Source organism: Lactuca virosa, chromosome 2 (genome assembly GCF_052849685.1).
Source record: "Lactuca virosa cultivar CGN04683 chromosome 2, Lactuca_virosa_CGN04683_v6, whole genome shotgun sequence".
Taxonomy (NCBI): Eukaryota; Viridiplantae; Streptophyta; class Magnoliopsida; order Asterales; family Asteraceae; genus Lactuca; species Lactuca virosa.
Window position 1 is genome coordinate 252,628,085 of NC_136427.1, and position 17,105 is coordinate 252,645,189.

At 31.6% G+C, this 17,105-nt stretch overlaps 1 protein-coding gene across 1 annotated transcript; it reads left to right on the forward strand.

Annotated features, from left to right (window-relative positions):
- The first annotated feature begins 13,992 nt into the window (after nucleotides 1-13,992).
- Nucleotides 13,993-16,595, forward strand: LOC145160765 (elongation factor 1-alpha-like). The gene is made up of 3 exons (XM_079080085.1): nucleotides 13,993-14,130; nucleotides 14,922-15,384; nucleotides 15,474-16,595. Exons 2-3 carry the CDS (start codon nucleotides 14,923-14,925, stop codon nucleotides 16,359-16,361), a joined length of 1,350 nt encoding a protein of 449 aa, XP_078936211.1. The 5' UTR covers nucleotides 13,993-14,130; nucleotide 14,922; the 3' UTR covers nucleotides 16,362-16,595.
- Nucleotides 16,596-17,105: the final 510 nt, after the last annotated feature.

Consider the following 17,105-nt stretch of genomic DNA (forward strand, 5'->3'; position numbering starts at 1 on the left):
TATCGTAACGATGTTATCAAAAAAAAAAAAAATTCATTTGTTTACAATTAGCATACAAACAAAATTAAAATATCAAATAGTTAAAATGAATAAGTGAACCAATAGTTTTATTATTTTATGTTTATTAAATTACATATTAAAATATTGTTTTTTTTGTTCCTACGGAAATAGTATCCCAACTTCCCAAGCACAACCGAATACCATCTTCCTCAGCGTTGCCCTGTTCTTCCTCCCCATATCAAGGCCATATCTTCCCCAACTCCAAATTATGAAATAACTATCATCTCTTACATTTTTCTCAAATTTCTATCACCAGATGATGGCGATCAAATATGATCACACTTTCCCAATTTTGCCTAACATCAATCGATTAAAAAATTATCCCATGATTCTCATCCCTTTCAATCAAACCTCCAAATCCATTAATGGCGGAACAATTACAATCACCCGTCCATCTCTAATTTCTCTTTATCGATCCTTTCTTGGGGTTTAGACCTGACAACATCTCTCGATTACTACGTATGAAATGAGTACAAGATCATGGAGCCCAAGCACCATGGAAGAGATCTTCAAGGGCATTATCACACTTCCTACTTACGGTATATCTATTCTTCTTCGACATTATTTTGTTTATATATTATACATGTTATTAATTCATTTTCGTTGGTAGATGTTCATGGAATATGGATTATACTCGATCTATAATCCAGTTCTATTTAATTTAAGTTTTTAATACCTTCATCAAACATACTCCAATAGATTGATTAGTTATGTCATGACAATATCTGGTGTTAAACTTAGGGTTGAGCATAATAACCGAAAAACCGAACCATAACCAAATTAACCAATATAATCGAACCATAATAACCGAACCATTTTAAAAATCGTTGGTTCGGTTTCTAATTTTTGTTAACCAATAACTAACGGTTTGGTTATGGTTTTATAGGTTAACCGCACCATTATTAACCGAACCGCTAACTTTATATTTTAATATATAAAAATAAAAAGATTATATATAAAACAATATAGTCAAACTTATTTAAGACCTATTAAAATTTCAAAATGTAATTCATTAATCATCACTTATCAGGAGGCGAACAATCTTCCAATCATACATTGAGTTAGATTATTGATTAATGTTGTAATTCCTAATCGGTTAATTCTATAGTTTTAAACATTATTCACCATTAGTTTAATCTTCACACTCATAATCCTAATTGGAAGACTTCTCACACCGTTAATCCTAATCAAAGATTGTTTTAACTTTATAGTTTTTTTCGAAGGATTTTTTTACTATATAATCACAACTTCTAGGTAAGTTAAGTTTTTGTTTCTTCTTGACTTTGTGATATATTAAGAGTGTATTTTTTTTTTCACTTTTTTTCTTTTTTTATTTACTGTTTTTGACTTAATCACATTTAATGTATATGAGTGATTGACTTTTTTTTTATCCAGATAACACATAATATGAACGTTTGACTATTTTATCTTATAGTTTTTTATTTAATCGCATTGAACGTGTATGAATGTTTGACTTTATTTTAATGTTAATATCAATTATCAATATATGAAATTATTAATGTCAATTTTTTAAATGTTTTATATTTTTATTGAATGTTTTTGATTTTGAATGTGACTATATGTTATCTCACTCCGAGTATCAAAGGTACACATTTTATTTTATTAATATAAGTTAGGTTACAAACATTGGTTCCAAGGACTCTTTTGTATTCTTTCATTTTTATGCCACTATACTTTCGTCATTTATATTATTTTGAACATTATGGTTAACTAGTATTAACCATTAACCAAAACCGTTAACCGACAAAAACCATTAACCATAACCAATATTAACCATACCCAATGGCTACCAAAATGCATTAACCAATCATAATGGTTATGGTTCGGTTTTGACCAATAACCGAACCAAACCTCCCCATACATACCCCTAGTTAAACTTAACGTGTTCATTAGTTTTTTTGGAAACGGCAAATGATTAAACGGAAGCCTACTCGCATATTTCAACGAGCACCCCGGGTTCGAGCTCTTTTACAGGGCAAACCCAGCCCCCATAGGGGTTTCCAGGGAAAATTTCCCCACATGTGGCACAAGTTTAAGAGGCACCCAAATTGGGTTTTGCAGGGATTGAACTTCCGACCTCTGACCCCACGTGGGTATTAAACCCGGTACCTCTTCCCAGCTAGGCTGGAAGTCATTGGTGTTCATTAGTTTATCTTTAAAAAATTCAATCATGTAAAGTACAAATTATCTTTAAAAATTTAATCATGTAAAGTACAAATTAATCTAACTAATTTTATATATAAGAATATATGTTGCCAGGAGTCTAAATTTTGTATTTTTAGCACTTATCAAGGCTCTTGTAAAGTCAATTATCTACTTGGAGAGCGTTTTACGCTTACTATATATGATAATAGTAACGTAATGTGTGAATGTATGTAATAATAATAGTAATGGTAATCATAATAAAAGATGAGCGAACATAAATACCTTTTTATATCAAAGTTTTATATGAAAAAACAAACCCTATGAATGTGATAAACTTATTTCAGAATAAGAGGTAAATGAAAACTAATAATAAAAGGTGAGTGAATATAGATGATTTGTAAAAAGGAAAATGACACAAAGTTTCTAAAGTTGGTCGATTCAGTCTCTAAAGTTTTTATCGGACTTTATGAGACCCTAAACTAGGATACGACGCTCTTTTAGTCTCTGTCAACCTGTAATAGTCGGATCACCATGCAACATTGACCATTTATACCAAAAAAAACTTACATTGTGTCCTATAAAGTCAAAAAAAAAAAAAAAAGTTTGGGGATCAAATGCTAGTCTCACCTTCATCTCCACCCAATACCACCCTTATTCCACCTTCCTCACATAAACAATACACGATCCATCCCTATGAAAACTAAGTAGTATTTTCTGGAACAAAAAAAACAAAAGTGCTTTTTTATTATTTCATTATAGAACCTTCATTTTTTCAGGAGAATAGTTTTTTCAAATCATCTGTACTATATTACTTTCTTAAATAGTCATAATCTACAAAATATTTGAAACACTGATTTTATCACAATTTAGTCAGCATAATACAATAAAATACTATATTTTATAATTTGTTTTCATTACGATTGATTTATCTATTGTATAATCATTTTCAAAATGTAAATCACTAAATCCACATTTTCTAGCATACAATACGCCGTATGTAATTTATTTTTGACATGTGAGATGTGAAGTTGCAACTTGCAAATCACCTTGATGCCCTAACGAGAGTATCTACAATAAAAAAGAAAATTTTCAATACTTTTTTTTAATGTCATATAACATCACATAAACAAACTAATTTCATGTTCTTGAGTTTTTTTTTAAAGAATAAGTTTGTTCTCAAGGTTTTTAACGAAGGAAATGAATGAAAAAATGGAAGGAAGGAAATTGTATATTCTCTTCCTTTCTCTTCGGTCGTCCAAAAGTGGAAGAAAATATTTCATGAAAAGATAAGTATATTTAGATGAAACTTGAGAAAACACCTCCTTCCATTTCATTACTTAAAAAACACCCGAAAACAAAACATAAAAGACTTAACAAACATCAACTATATAAAATCATTTTTACGAAGTTTATTTATGGTTTCATCAATATCAATTTATAGAGTAATAAATAAAATAATAGATTGGATTTTTTTTTTTAAATGTGTGACATTCTTAAATTTGGCCATTTTTTAACCCAGTTTTTGTGTTTGTTTTAAAAAAAATATTTACTTGACAATGAAAATTCTAATATTAGCAAAACAATTTTTAAAAACAATTGATATTTAAAATCTCAAGGGATGTCAAGCAGCATATCAACCCATAAATAAGTAATAAACTAAAATAACAAGCATAGAAAAGACTAAAGTTTCCAAATGCCAAAGTGAACTCAAAATCTCTAAAACATCTCTACTAGAATCCTTTATAAGGTACAAATAGATTGACTCTTAATAAAGTCTATACAAAATTAAAGTTTCCGAGTAAGTTTTATATTAAATAAAATCATAATACAACACACGATAAAGTAACATCATAAAACTTATAACCATTGTAGCAACATAAACAATACAATGTCTCATATGCGCCTCCCAATCCCACCCAAGTAATCCTTGCAAGCCCATTATCTCTTATCCTAATCGCATCGTACAAAACCCTCAACACAAAGCAAAACTCATTTCACAAAGTACAACCCTCATTATGAAGCACAAAACATTCTCACAAAACACAAACCATTTTCACAAAGCACAACCCTCATCGTAAAACAAATACTATTTTCACAAAGCTCAACCCTTATTAGAAATCACAACTCTCGCCACACTGCACAACCCTTTCCACAAAACACAACCTTTTATAACACAGTTCAGACCACACAAAGACATCCCACCTTCAACCCAATATATAATTAATTTCTACAACTCTAAGCATGTAAAATAGCATCACAATGCTCCATCATTATCATATAAAAGCACACAACATAACAATCCTAGTTATATATATATATATATATATATATATATATATATATATATATATATATATATATATATATATATATATATATATATAACTCACATGACCACATAAATACAAATAGATATAATTAGACTTGAAATTATTTGATTTGATAGAGATGTGTGCACTGAAAACTAATGTACCCACCTTCGATTTCAGAATAGCTTATTCAACTCACCACTTCATAATTCTTAAATTAATTAAGAGGAACCGAGACAAAAATCTTACAATGTTTAGTCTCTTATGATCCAAGATCACGTACTTTCTTCTTGATCTAGAACCATAGCCGTTATGAAACTTCTCTCTGGATGATTTTGTTCATGTATTGATTGCCTATCACATATATACATAATTATCAAGATAAAGCCTTATGAATCACATATATACATATATAACTAGTATTATATTTATGAAATAAATATTGATAATATACTTTTTTATTACGAAGCATGCAACAACAACAATTATATCTAACTTATATAAAACCATGCTTTTTTTTTCTACCAATCACAAAGTCATATATTTTATAGAAAAAATTCATGTAACCAAAATTGAGGGAGTATTTTAAGCATTTAACCAAGAAAATTTGCGTTTTGGAAAATGACCACGAGATCCGTAGAGGGGGCTCTAAGGATCGCTTTAAACCTCTGAGGAACGATGAATAGTATCGAAGAATTGACGTGACACTATTAAAAGACAAAAAAATATGGTGGGTATCATGGTTCCGCATAGGTGGCTCTGCGGATCCATTTAACCCTCTGCGAAAGTTTAAATTCTCTGAAGAAATGGTAGTTGCTCCTCTCCGACAGATCCGTACAGCCGTCTCTGAGAATCCCTACAACACCTCTGCGGAATTGTTGATTTCTCTGCGGATCCCACCATATTTTTTTTGTCTTTTAGTGATGTCACGTCAATTCATCGGTACTATTCATCGATTCTCATAGGTTTAAAGCGATCCGCAGAGCCCCCTCGATTTTGGTTATTTCATGAATTTTCTCTATTATATAATCGTTTAATTACCTAGTCGATCAATTATAGTCAAACTAATCTAAAGTGCTAAAACTATCTCATCCAAGTTATTATTTCCAATTATTTATTTTAAAATGGTAAATATTTATTTTGTATTAATAGTTAGCAATATAAAATATAAGATACATTGTGTATTTATATTGCATTTTAATCGGGAATATAAAATATAAGATACATTTTGTATGTTTTTATACATGTTAGAGCTCTTGTTTATATACAGCCCCACTTGATACAAAAATCCTATTGTACTTATGTCCATTAGGTCCTTCATTCACAATGGATGATTGTTAATCATTTAAATGAGTGTCAATTAATTAAATGTTGCCTTATAATTTATAAGGTTAATTGTATATATTTGTTGTTGAAACATGCGGGGGCAATGAAGACTCTGAGAATGACCGTTGGATTTTCACTTGTTAAAAAAAAAATGGTTAGATTTTCTTGTAATTTAGGATTTTAGGTAAACGCCTATAAAAATATACCATTATTAAATTAATCGAAAACAAACCCATAGTTATATATGTTCCCATTGTTTACTCGTATATCTAACTTTATAGCTCAATTTCTTGCTTTTTGTGTAGGCTTTCCCACTTTCTTTTTTTTTAATATTATAAACGAATTGTTTTGTTATGAAAGATGTTTACGTTGTCAACATTTTGATATTTAATTTAACTTTTGTAAAAAATTGTATTGTTTAATTATAGAGACAATGATTTTACTGATCGTTGACAAATATTTCTATTAATTTAAATACGATCTTTTGAATATTATAAAATATGTTAGTTTACATTATTATTGATAAGGGGTTTACTAACTATGCCCAGTTTAAATGATTAGATATAAAAGTATTGGATTCTAAACATTGGTGGAGGGGAGCAATTGGTTAGACATGGTCTACAATGGAGAAGGTATCAATTTCACAACAATACATTGTCTGTTGTTTTCTTTATAAATATGTTGTTTAATTTAATCATCATATATTTCGTTATAATAAAATTTAATCATGGGTTTAAGACTTTACTCCATATACGAATTCCTAAAATTGGTAATTGATAGTTGTGCTCTAATTCCGACTTTTGTCACCGTTGTGAAGTTTAAGATTGTAGAATAATTTGCAGTCCACATCATCGAGTTCCAATGTGACACCAAAAACTCTTAATAAGCATATATGATCAACGATTATGGTTCAATTTGACTTAACCAATTAGGATAAATAACACAAAAAACACTAAATTTACACCAAAATTCTAATTTGATTATGTGTTATTTTTTTCTCAAATCTGACACTGTGTTTTCTAATTTGTTACAATTCTGACCATTTGACTGGTCGACCCAGTTAATTATTGACGTGACATGATGACGTGGCATGCTGACATGACATGCTGACTTTTCAAAATTGATTTTTTTTCCCACAAAGGCATTAAGTTTTCACTTTTTTCGATTTTGACAGTAAGTTTTTTTTTTTCAATTTTGACACTCTATTTTTTTGTTCCAGATCGAAAATCATTTTTTCCAATTTTGTTCAATGATAATCATTTTCCTTTTGAAACCTTATAAATATTTTTTTAATACATTTTAAACCGTTTAAATACATATTTTTCATTTAAAAACCATACTTTTATATAAATAATATTTCATAAGCGATAATTGATAAAAGTTTGTTATTCAGTGTATTCATGATATAACTAAAAATATTTATACATAACATATGCTTTGAATGTAAAAAATCTTGTATTTATACAAAAATATGGTTTTTAAATGAAAAAAAATGTATTTATATGGTTTAAAATATAATAAAAAATATTTATACGGTTTCAAATGGAAAATGGTCAACATTAAATAAAATTGGAAAAAATAATGTTCGATTTTGAACAAAAAAATAGAGTGTCAAAATTGAAAAATAAATAAAGTTAGTGTCAAAATTGAAAAAAAAATAATAACTTAGTGTCTTTTGTGGAAAAAAAATATCAATTTTAACACGTTAGCATGTCATGTCATCAAAACTGACACGTCATCATGCCACATCAGCAAGTAAAATGGTTGACCGGTCAAGTGGTCAGAATTGTAACAAATTGAAAAACACAGTGTCAAATTTGAGACAAAAAATAATACGTTATCAAATTATAATTTTGTTGTAAACTTAGTGTCTTTTGTGCTATTTACATAATGAATTAATATCTAGATATTTCATTGAGTTCTAATGGTTTATTAACTACCTTAAACCATGAAAATAAGCTTGAATAACTCAATTGAAGAACTCCATTGAAGCCATAAGTCAATTTGAAAAGTTCCAATAATCAAATAACATAACTACTAACAAATGATGATTTTTTTTAGCTCATGTATGGCTTATAAACATCAAATTAGGGGGTCTTTGGGATTGCTTATTTAAAACATCTTATGTTATTTTAATAAAATGCTTATTAACTTGTATGGTTAAAAAACAAAGTTTTAAAAAGAAGTATTTGGTTTAGTTTATCTAGTATTAAAACATAATAAGCTAATAAGTTATTTGTGTTTGTCAAATGATGCTTATAAGTGTAATTAGGAAATGACTTATCAAAACTCCTTAAATAAGCCAATAAATAAGAAAGAAATAACTTATCCAAAACTCATTATTTAAGCCAATAATTGCTTATAACATATTTTTATTATTGGTGTTAAACCTAATAAGTTTAAAAGCCATAACAGTTATATGAGAACATTCTCAAAATCATATTCCACCATGGTTAGGTTTTTATAAGTTTAAAAAACCCATTAATGTTCAAAATAAAGTTAGAGACGCTACGAATATAAGTAGGTTAGCTATCAAGAGGATGTGTTTTACATATGTTGTACTCCCAGCTCAACTCTAACACTAAGGTGTTTGTTTGTTTTTCGAAGCTAAAACGTCTATAGTTTACGGACCACATCTGCAACCCGCTGCAACATAAGAGGTACACCAAACGTCTGCAAACTGCAATAAGAAGTTTGTTTGTTTTTTTAAAATCTGCATGTTGTTGAAATAAATTTAAATTAACCATACAATAGTTAAAAATAATTTTAATTCAATATTTTATTTAGTTCTAATCATATGCAAATCAAATACAATATATTTTTAAAGACATTTATATAAAATAATTAAACATAATAATTGCTAAATAACAATAAACAAAATTGTTAATTTAGCGAACATCATGTTCATTTTGTTAAATATTCCAAGACGGTGGTTATTTCTTCGATTAGCTTCAATAGATTTCGTTATTTTAGTGATTAACTTTATAATTGATTAATATTTGGTTATAGACAATGTAGCATAAATAAATATTTATATAAAATTTATGAACGGTTTTGAAGTTATGTAAAGTATGGTTAAATTGTTTATAGTATACTTCATACTATCATTAAAATAATAAACATGTTGTTGAAAAAATTAAAACAAGTCTATGTTGAATAATATAACTTAAAGTAAAGTGAGAATTGGTTTGAAGAATATGGTCCAGTGTTGAGCCGCACAACACACACACACAACATTTTTTAAGTCAGAAATATTTTAAAAAATAAACAATTGCAAAAGAACAAATGTTGCATGTATTATGCACTACACAACTTGAAATAGTCACAAGTGTTTCTCTTTTAAAAAAAATAAACAACTTCTAAAGTGCATTCTACACTACCGATTTCCTTCGTAAGCTTCAAATCGCCAATGAAAAACTTTCCCTCTGTCTAATCCCCCGTTAAACCGAATAAATGAATAAGAATGTGACTAGATTAAATCTTTGGCACATTGACTTCTCATTTTTCTATTTTGGCCATCATCCGACTTAAATTACTAGTCTTATTAACCATGTTTCTAGCACTTTTGATCTACAATGGTTAGATCCTGTTTGATAGTTGTTGTCTGGGAAAATGCGGTCTGAGAAAATTTTTTTATTGGAAAAAGATCATGCTGTTTGATTGTACATATGACTGACTGTGTTGAATGCTGAAAAACTACCATATTACCCTTTTGTTCTATACTGTGATTGATGAAGTTGTTGAATAATTATAAAAACATTCAAATTGTCATACAAAATCAAAATTACACAATAATCATTTAAAAATCCAAATACAAATTGTCATACAAAGTAATTAAACATAAATCAATTAAAAATCCAAATATAAACATACTGAAATTGAAAATAACATACTAATTTGCATACAACTCTAAAGTAAACGGGGTGAAAGTAGTTGATTAGCAATTTGCTCACGCAAAGCAGCTATGTATTCTACAACTTCTGAACCTCATTCTATGCCTTGTGTGTTTTCGCCCTCAATTCCTTCACCTTGCACATCAGGATTAACCATAATATTCTCTTCAAAATTTGCAAATAATTCATCTTACATATTGTATCTCCGTATAAAATTATGGACCACGACACAAGCAATTGCTATGTCTCCTTGTATCGGAAAGTTGATAAGGAGTCATTTGTTATAAGAATGGAAATCTCACCTTCAATACATCATAAGCACGCTTAATAACATTTCTAAGTTGTGCATGAACCCGCGAACGTTGGGATATGTGGCTAAGATTGGGAATCTCTTCTTTAGTTAAATCCCGCCGTCTTCGAAAACCGGCTAACCAATACCTAGTACCGCGGTACGAAGCCATGAACCCGTGAGTGTTGGTATATGCGGCGTCACAAAGGTAATATTTATCTGTATGCGAGTGACATTTATTATATAAATAATATAGATAATAAAACTTATATAAAAATAATATAGGAAATTGTGATTTTGATATGACATTTATCTGTATGCGAGTGGAACTATATACTATATTTACTAAGCCCACCGCCCCTTCCCTTATACCTTACCTTTCAAAGCGGGTATAAGAATGGGAAGTCGGGATATCGGGATATCCCAAAATCCGAAAGTCGGATTGACTGCAACTTCTTTCAAAACTCTTGAATCATGTGCTATGCTCTCCCATCCAGCCCATACAAAGGTGAATATCATATCAAAATCACAATTTCCTAATACATTTTGATGACATTCACCTTTTCCTCTTCCCTTATACTGCATTTGTTGATCAACGGACACAACTACATGTACAAGAGTTACATCTAGTGCACATATTGCTCCAGAAAATATGGCTTTTAACCGTCTAGGGTGTTCTGAGACATGTCTTGTTGGATTAGGAGTTGTTGGCATTATAATTTCTTTTGCAAAACACATCATTACAGTTAGGACCTCGTGAAAACATTGATGAATGATTTGTGTGGAGTGATTAAATCTTCCTTTAACCGCTCGAAACTGTTTATTATGTCCTATAACATGTAAAAACATAGCCATCTTCTCTTCAATGCTTAATGTCCTACTAGTTTGCAACCAACTTCTTTGCGTAAAGTGGTTGCATAATAATACAAATGCCTATTGTGTAAGATGCATCATATTGTAACATTGAATAGGGCATCAATGTATCAAATCTTGCGTATACGCATACCCGCTCGAATCGTTATCTCTTATTCTACGAATTTTGTCTAGGCTTGGCCGGTTTAACCTCAACCAATACAACATAAGTAAAAGAAAAGCTAAAGCTTCACCATTAGAAATCATACTTGACCTGTAAAAAACAATTACATATAACATGTCAAATGTAAAATAAATAACAACCAAAAATTTTATCCAATAACAAAAGTCATGCACCAAAAATTATCCAATAACAAAAGTCATGCATATAAATGTCATCAAACGTAACATAACAAAAGTCATACAATAAGTCATCAAACCTAGCATCCAAAAGTCATGCAACAAAGAATTAGTAAAAATCATCAAACGTAACATCTAAATGGTCACCAAAGGTAACCAAACTTCATTCTTGCACTCCTCACCCACGAGTCACACATAGTAGGCGTAAGTCGTAACCAAACTTTCCTAACATCGACACTTTCAACAAATAGCGAAAGAGCGGTATTGTGTTTTTCATCTTCTTCTCCCCATTCTATTTTTGCCATTTTATCCATACATGCATCTATGTCCTTATCCATTTTACTTATTTGATTTTGTTCCACCAACGTTTTAGTGCCCTTACGTTTCTCTTGTTTCCACTTACTCCATTATTTTTCGAATGTCCGAAGGATTCTTCACTTGCAGCTACATGTTGGGTTGAGTCGGGGAGGGGGGGGGGGGGCGTTTGGGTGCATTGAACCTCATCATAGTCATGCTCAATATATTCAGGAGTAAGACGAGGAAGCGTAGAAGATGCCCCCCCCCCCAAACTATCAAAGCCGGTAGAGGTGAACCTTCAAATAATTGGGTGTACAGATCAAGGAAAATAAGGGGAACATTTTTCAAAGCTCCAACAAACTTGTTCATCTGTTTAAAAAGATTTGAGAAATAATTTCTAATAACCCATCAATTTCATTAGGAGTGACAAATCGGACCATCGTGTTATGTTTTTGTCTGACACGACACGATACGATAAAATTTTATGTAACATGAACACGACACAATACGTTGTCGTGTTTTTTTAACTAACACGAAAACGAACCAATTAAAAAACGACAAACACGACACGACATGACAAAGATAATATAATATAACAATTAGTTTATTAAATTAATATTTAATCATACATAACACGACAAACACGACAAATAAATGTTAAATCGTGTCAACTTCGTGTCGAATTTTGAACACGAACATGACACGACATAATATCGTGTTTTTTACACTTGACATGAACACAAATTGTTTCGTCTCAATTTCATTTTGTATCGTTTATTTTTGTCGTGTTGCCACCCCTAAACCTCATTATACTCTCACAAATAGATAATTACTAATATAAAGAATAGATCAAGTTAGAGCATCTCCAACCCACTCCCATTTTTTATTTTCCCCCCATTTTTTTTTCATTCTTCTCCGACCCTCCACCATTTATTCACCAATTTTGGGGGATATGAATAGTATTACACAAATTATGGTGTTATATTATTCATTTATTCCAAAATGAGAATGAACTTTGCGTTGTCGTTTTAGTCCACTTGTTTATATATTTTAGTTTAGTTTTACCTACTAATTATAATTTAAATGTAATATTTAATACTTATAATTTTTTTTTATATATTAAGTTATATTAATTATTTATAAATGTTAAAACTTGTTCATCAAATTCATTTAAAAAGTTAAATACATATTGAAATTTTAAAAAACGATAATGTATTTTACAAAATCTTATAAGTGTGTTATAAATATAATCTTATTTATTTAATATTTTTGTAATGAAAACCAAATTAGTAGAAATGGTGTGTTTGACAATTTATGTAAGTTGGAAGAATGAAATATAATTTTTGGGATAAAAAAATAGAGTAGGGCTGGATTATCCCATTTTTACTCCATTTTTTAGGGAAACAATGGAAGTGAGTTGAAGATGGTCTTAGTAAACTATATCAAAATACATATGCAATGCTAAATTTTAATAAACAATTACTAATATAAAGAATAGATCAAGTTATAAACTATATCATGCAATGCTAAATTAAGAGAAAATTCATCAAATGGCCAAAAGAAGGGGTGTGTTTGTAGCAAATGACCATGAAAACACAAAATTATTAAATGACCATGACTTCCGCAAAGAGGGGCTCTCCGAAAGTCCTTACGTTTTGAGAAATGGAAAAATCACTATGAGAAATCGGACACATGGAGAAAAAGACAAAAAAAGTGCTTTTACACAGTTCCACAGAGAGGGCTCTGCGGAAATGAGTACATTTATGCGGAACACATGTACACCTCTGAGAAAATGGTAGCTGAAAGCATTAATTTTTTTTCGACATTTTCCCATAGGTGTACATGCGTTCCACGGAGGCGTATTCATTTCCGCAGAGCCCTCTCTGCGGAACTGTGAAAAACATTTTTTTTTGTCTTTTTCCTCACATGTCTGATTCCTAAGAGCAATTTTCCCATTCCTCAAAGCGTAAGGACTTCCGCAGAGCCCCTATCAGCGGATGTCGTGGTCATTTAATAAAATTGTGTTTTTCATGGTCATTTGTTACAAACACCCCATCAATTTGATAAATTTTCTCCTAAATTAATTCCTAATGGTTCAGTTTGAACCTTTAACATGTCAATGTCGATATATCTAATAATTATAAAAGTCATAAGTCTCAATTATTATTTTTTATATATACACGAGACTTTTTTTTATGGATCAATGTGGCAAGAATGGAACCTCTTATTGGCCCAAAGATCACACAAAAATATGACTGAGGTCTGAGGGCATGAATTGTTATTAATGAGACTTGACAAGGATAATACCGTAATTAAATAACTCCTCTATACCTAAATCTAATAATAGTAAACCAAAAAAAGATGGAGGCTGGCTAGGGCATCACAATATGGAATCCACGGCTGATCCCAAACCCTCACCCGCACAACCGTCAGATCACTTCATCCAACGGCTCTGAAAAAACCCTAATCTCATACCTTCTTTACTCCACTTATAAAAACTCTCTTTGCAGCACACTCCTTCCATTCTTCATTTTCCTCCATCTATCGAGAGAGCTAGTCTGCAAGATAATTCATTAAGGTCAGACCGATTCTTCTGTTTTCTTTCCCTTAAATCTAGTAGATATCGTCTGTATGCTTCTTTGTTTGTTTAGATCTGTTTTGACTCTGATCAGTTAGACCTGGTTCGTTGTCCGATGAGCTTTTTTTCTTTACATGTTTTTGCTCTTAATTATGTGTATACGTTCATGTATTTTAGAAACAAACTCTTTGTTGATTGATTCGCTTGGATCTTGTATTTAAGTTCGAGTTTTCGATTGAGTTAACGCAACTGGTTTTGATTTTACTACAAAACTACTTGAATTTATTAACAAATCCTTTAGTATCTTTTAATTACCGATGAATTTTGTAATCTTTTGATGAATCCTCGTAGATTTATTTTACTTTCCATGTTTTATCTTATTATGGTCTTGAGCTACTCGATTTGAAAAGAATTATAACAGATCTGTGATGTTTAAAGCAGCTAAACATCAAATTTTACTTTCTTTTCTAACCGATGAAGTTGAAATCGTATTTCGATCTTCTTATTACTGTTTTTTGAGTAAATCGTTTTATTTATCTTCAACATAAGTAATTATAGGCTGTTGTTATTCCAATTCATGTTAATAAACGTTTATTGTCACAACTCTATTCGATTTTGTTGTCTGATGAAACATATACAAATTTGTCCATTAAACTCAACTAGTTAGAAACGTTTAATGGTTTAGTCAAATCGATGCGTTGTTTTCCTTGTGTGTTCTTTCTGCTATCTGCTTCTGTTGAATTTCTAATATCGTTTTGAGTTTTCATTAACAGTTTGTTTTGTTGCATCAGGATGGGTAAGGAAAAGATTCATATCAGCATTGTCGTCATCGGACATGTCGACTCCGGAAAGTCTACAACCACTGGTCACTTGATCTACAAGCTTGGAGGAATCGACAAGCGTGTGATCGAGAGGTTCGAGAAGGAAGCTGCTGAGATGAACAAACGTTCTTTCAAATACGCATGGGTGCTCGACAAGCTTAAGGCCGAGCGTGAACGTGGTATCACCATCGATATTGCCCTCTGGAAGTTTGAGACCACCAAGTACTACTGCACAGTCATCGATGCCCCCGGACATCGTGATTTCATCAAGAACATGATTACTGGTACTTCCCAGGCCGATTGCGCCGTTCTCATCATCGACTCCACCACTGGAGGTTTCGAAGCTGGTATTTCCAAGGATGGCCAGACCCGTGAGCACGCTCTTCTCGCTTTCACTCTTGGTGTGAAGCAAATGATTTGCTGCTGTAACAAGGTAAAATGATATATGAACAATTCTCGGTTCTTTTATTGTTTTCCCAAATTGTTTTGTTGATGATACTAACTTGTATGATATTTTTGTAGATGGATGCTACCACCCCAAAATACTCAAAGGGTAGGTACGAGGAAATCGTGAAGGAAGTGTCTTCATACTTGAAGAAGGTCGGATACAACCCAGACAAAATCCCATTCGTCCCAATCTCTGGATTCGAAGGTGACAACATGATTGAGAGGTCAACCAACCTTGACTGGTACAAGGGACCAACCCTTCTTGACGCTCTTGACCAGATCAACGAGCCAAAGAGACCCACAGACAAGCCCCTTCGTCTACCTCTTCAGGATGTTTACAAGATCGGTGGTATTGGAACTGTGCCAGTGGGACGTGTTGAGACAGGTATCATCAAGCCTGGTATGGTTGTGACCTTCGGACCAACAGGGTTGACCACTGAAGTTAAGTCTGTTGAGATGCATCATGAAGCTTTGACCGAAGCTCTTCCTGGTGACAATGTTGGGTTCAATGTTAAGAATGTTGCTGTGAAGGATATCAAGCGTGGGTATGTTGCCTCTAACTCCAAGGATGATCCTGCTAAGGGTGCTGCCAGTTTCACTTCTCAGGTTATCATCATGAACCACCCTGGTCAGATCGGAAATGGTTATGCTCCAGTGTTGGATTGCCACACTTCTCACATTGCTGTTAAGTTCCAAGAGCTGTTGACCAAGATTGACAGACGATCTGGAAAGGAGCTTGAGAAGGAGCCCAAGTTTTTGAAGAATGGTGATGCAGGTATGGTTAAGATGATGCCGACCAAGCCTATGGTGGTGGAGACGTTCGCAGAGTACCCACCTCTTGGGAGGTTTGCTGTGAGGGACATGCGTCAGACTGTTGCTGTTGGTGTGATCAAGAGCGTTGACAAGAAGGACCCGACTGGAGCTAAGGTGACCAAGGCCGCAGCCAAGAAGGGTGTCAAGTGATATGATAGGTGTTGTGTTTTGGTGATCGAGTCTTTTTATTTTCTGTCTGTTTGGATTACTAGTTTTGGACAATCTTATATTTTGTTGAAGAGTTTTTGGTATTGGATCTGGGAAGTTTCGTTATGTTGGAAACTTTCCCAGATTTGAAGACTTTTGTTGTGGTTTAAATCTATAGTGGTCTATGGCATGAGTTGGTTTTAAAAAACATTTAAATCTATTTTCAAAATTTTATCATCTCCTGGATATTTTAATCTTGTTTATTCGTTTGTTACTGTTTGATATTCTGTTTAGAATCTGTTATCTTCTAGAAGGTCTAAGGTTGCCTTTCAAATATTTCATCAAGAAAACAAAAGAATGTGATTGTATATGGGGAAGAGGGAAAGGGATTTTACAATTGCAGCTACGCAGCCTAAATTTTTTGTAGCAAGCGAATACACCCTCCAAGAGGATTAGTCGAAAGTTGATGATGGCGTTATATAGATGAGAATTGATGACTGGATGAGCGGTGTTGGTATCCAGCTGTTAAAAGTGATATTCTCAATTCCATTTAAAAAACCAACAAAGAAGCAAAGTGGGAAGCATTTTCTGTTCTATAATTAAAGTAACATGAATACATAAAACATAAATATAAAATTAAAAATATCAACAATAATCTAACTAATTACAACATATTCATTAAGAAAATAATAATGAATGTGTTATTTTTTTGCTATTTTATCTTATACTATTTTGGTTTTATGTTAT

Coding starts and splice junctions, on each gene's coding strand:
- LOC145160765 (XM_079080085.1), top strand. CDS start 14,923: ATGGGTAAGGAAAAGATTCATATCAGCATTGTCGTCATCGGACATGTC. Junction 15,385..15,473: donor TGATTTGCTGCTGTAACAAG/GTAAAATGATAT, acceptor ATATTTTTGTAG/ATGGATGCTACCACCCCAAA.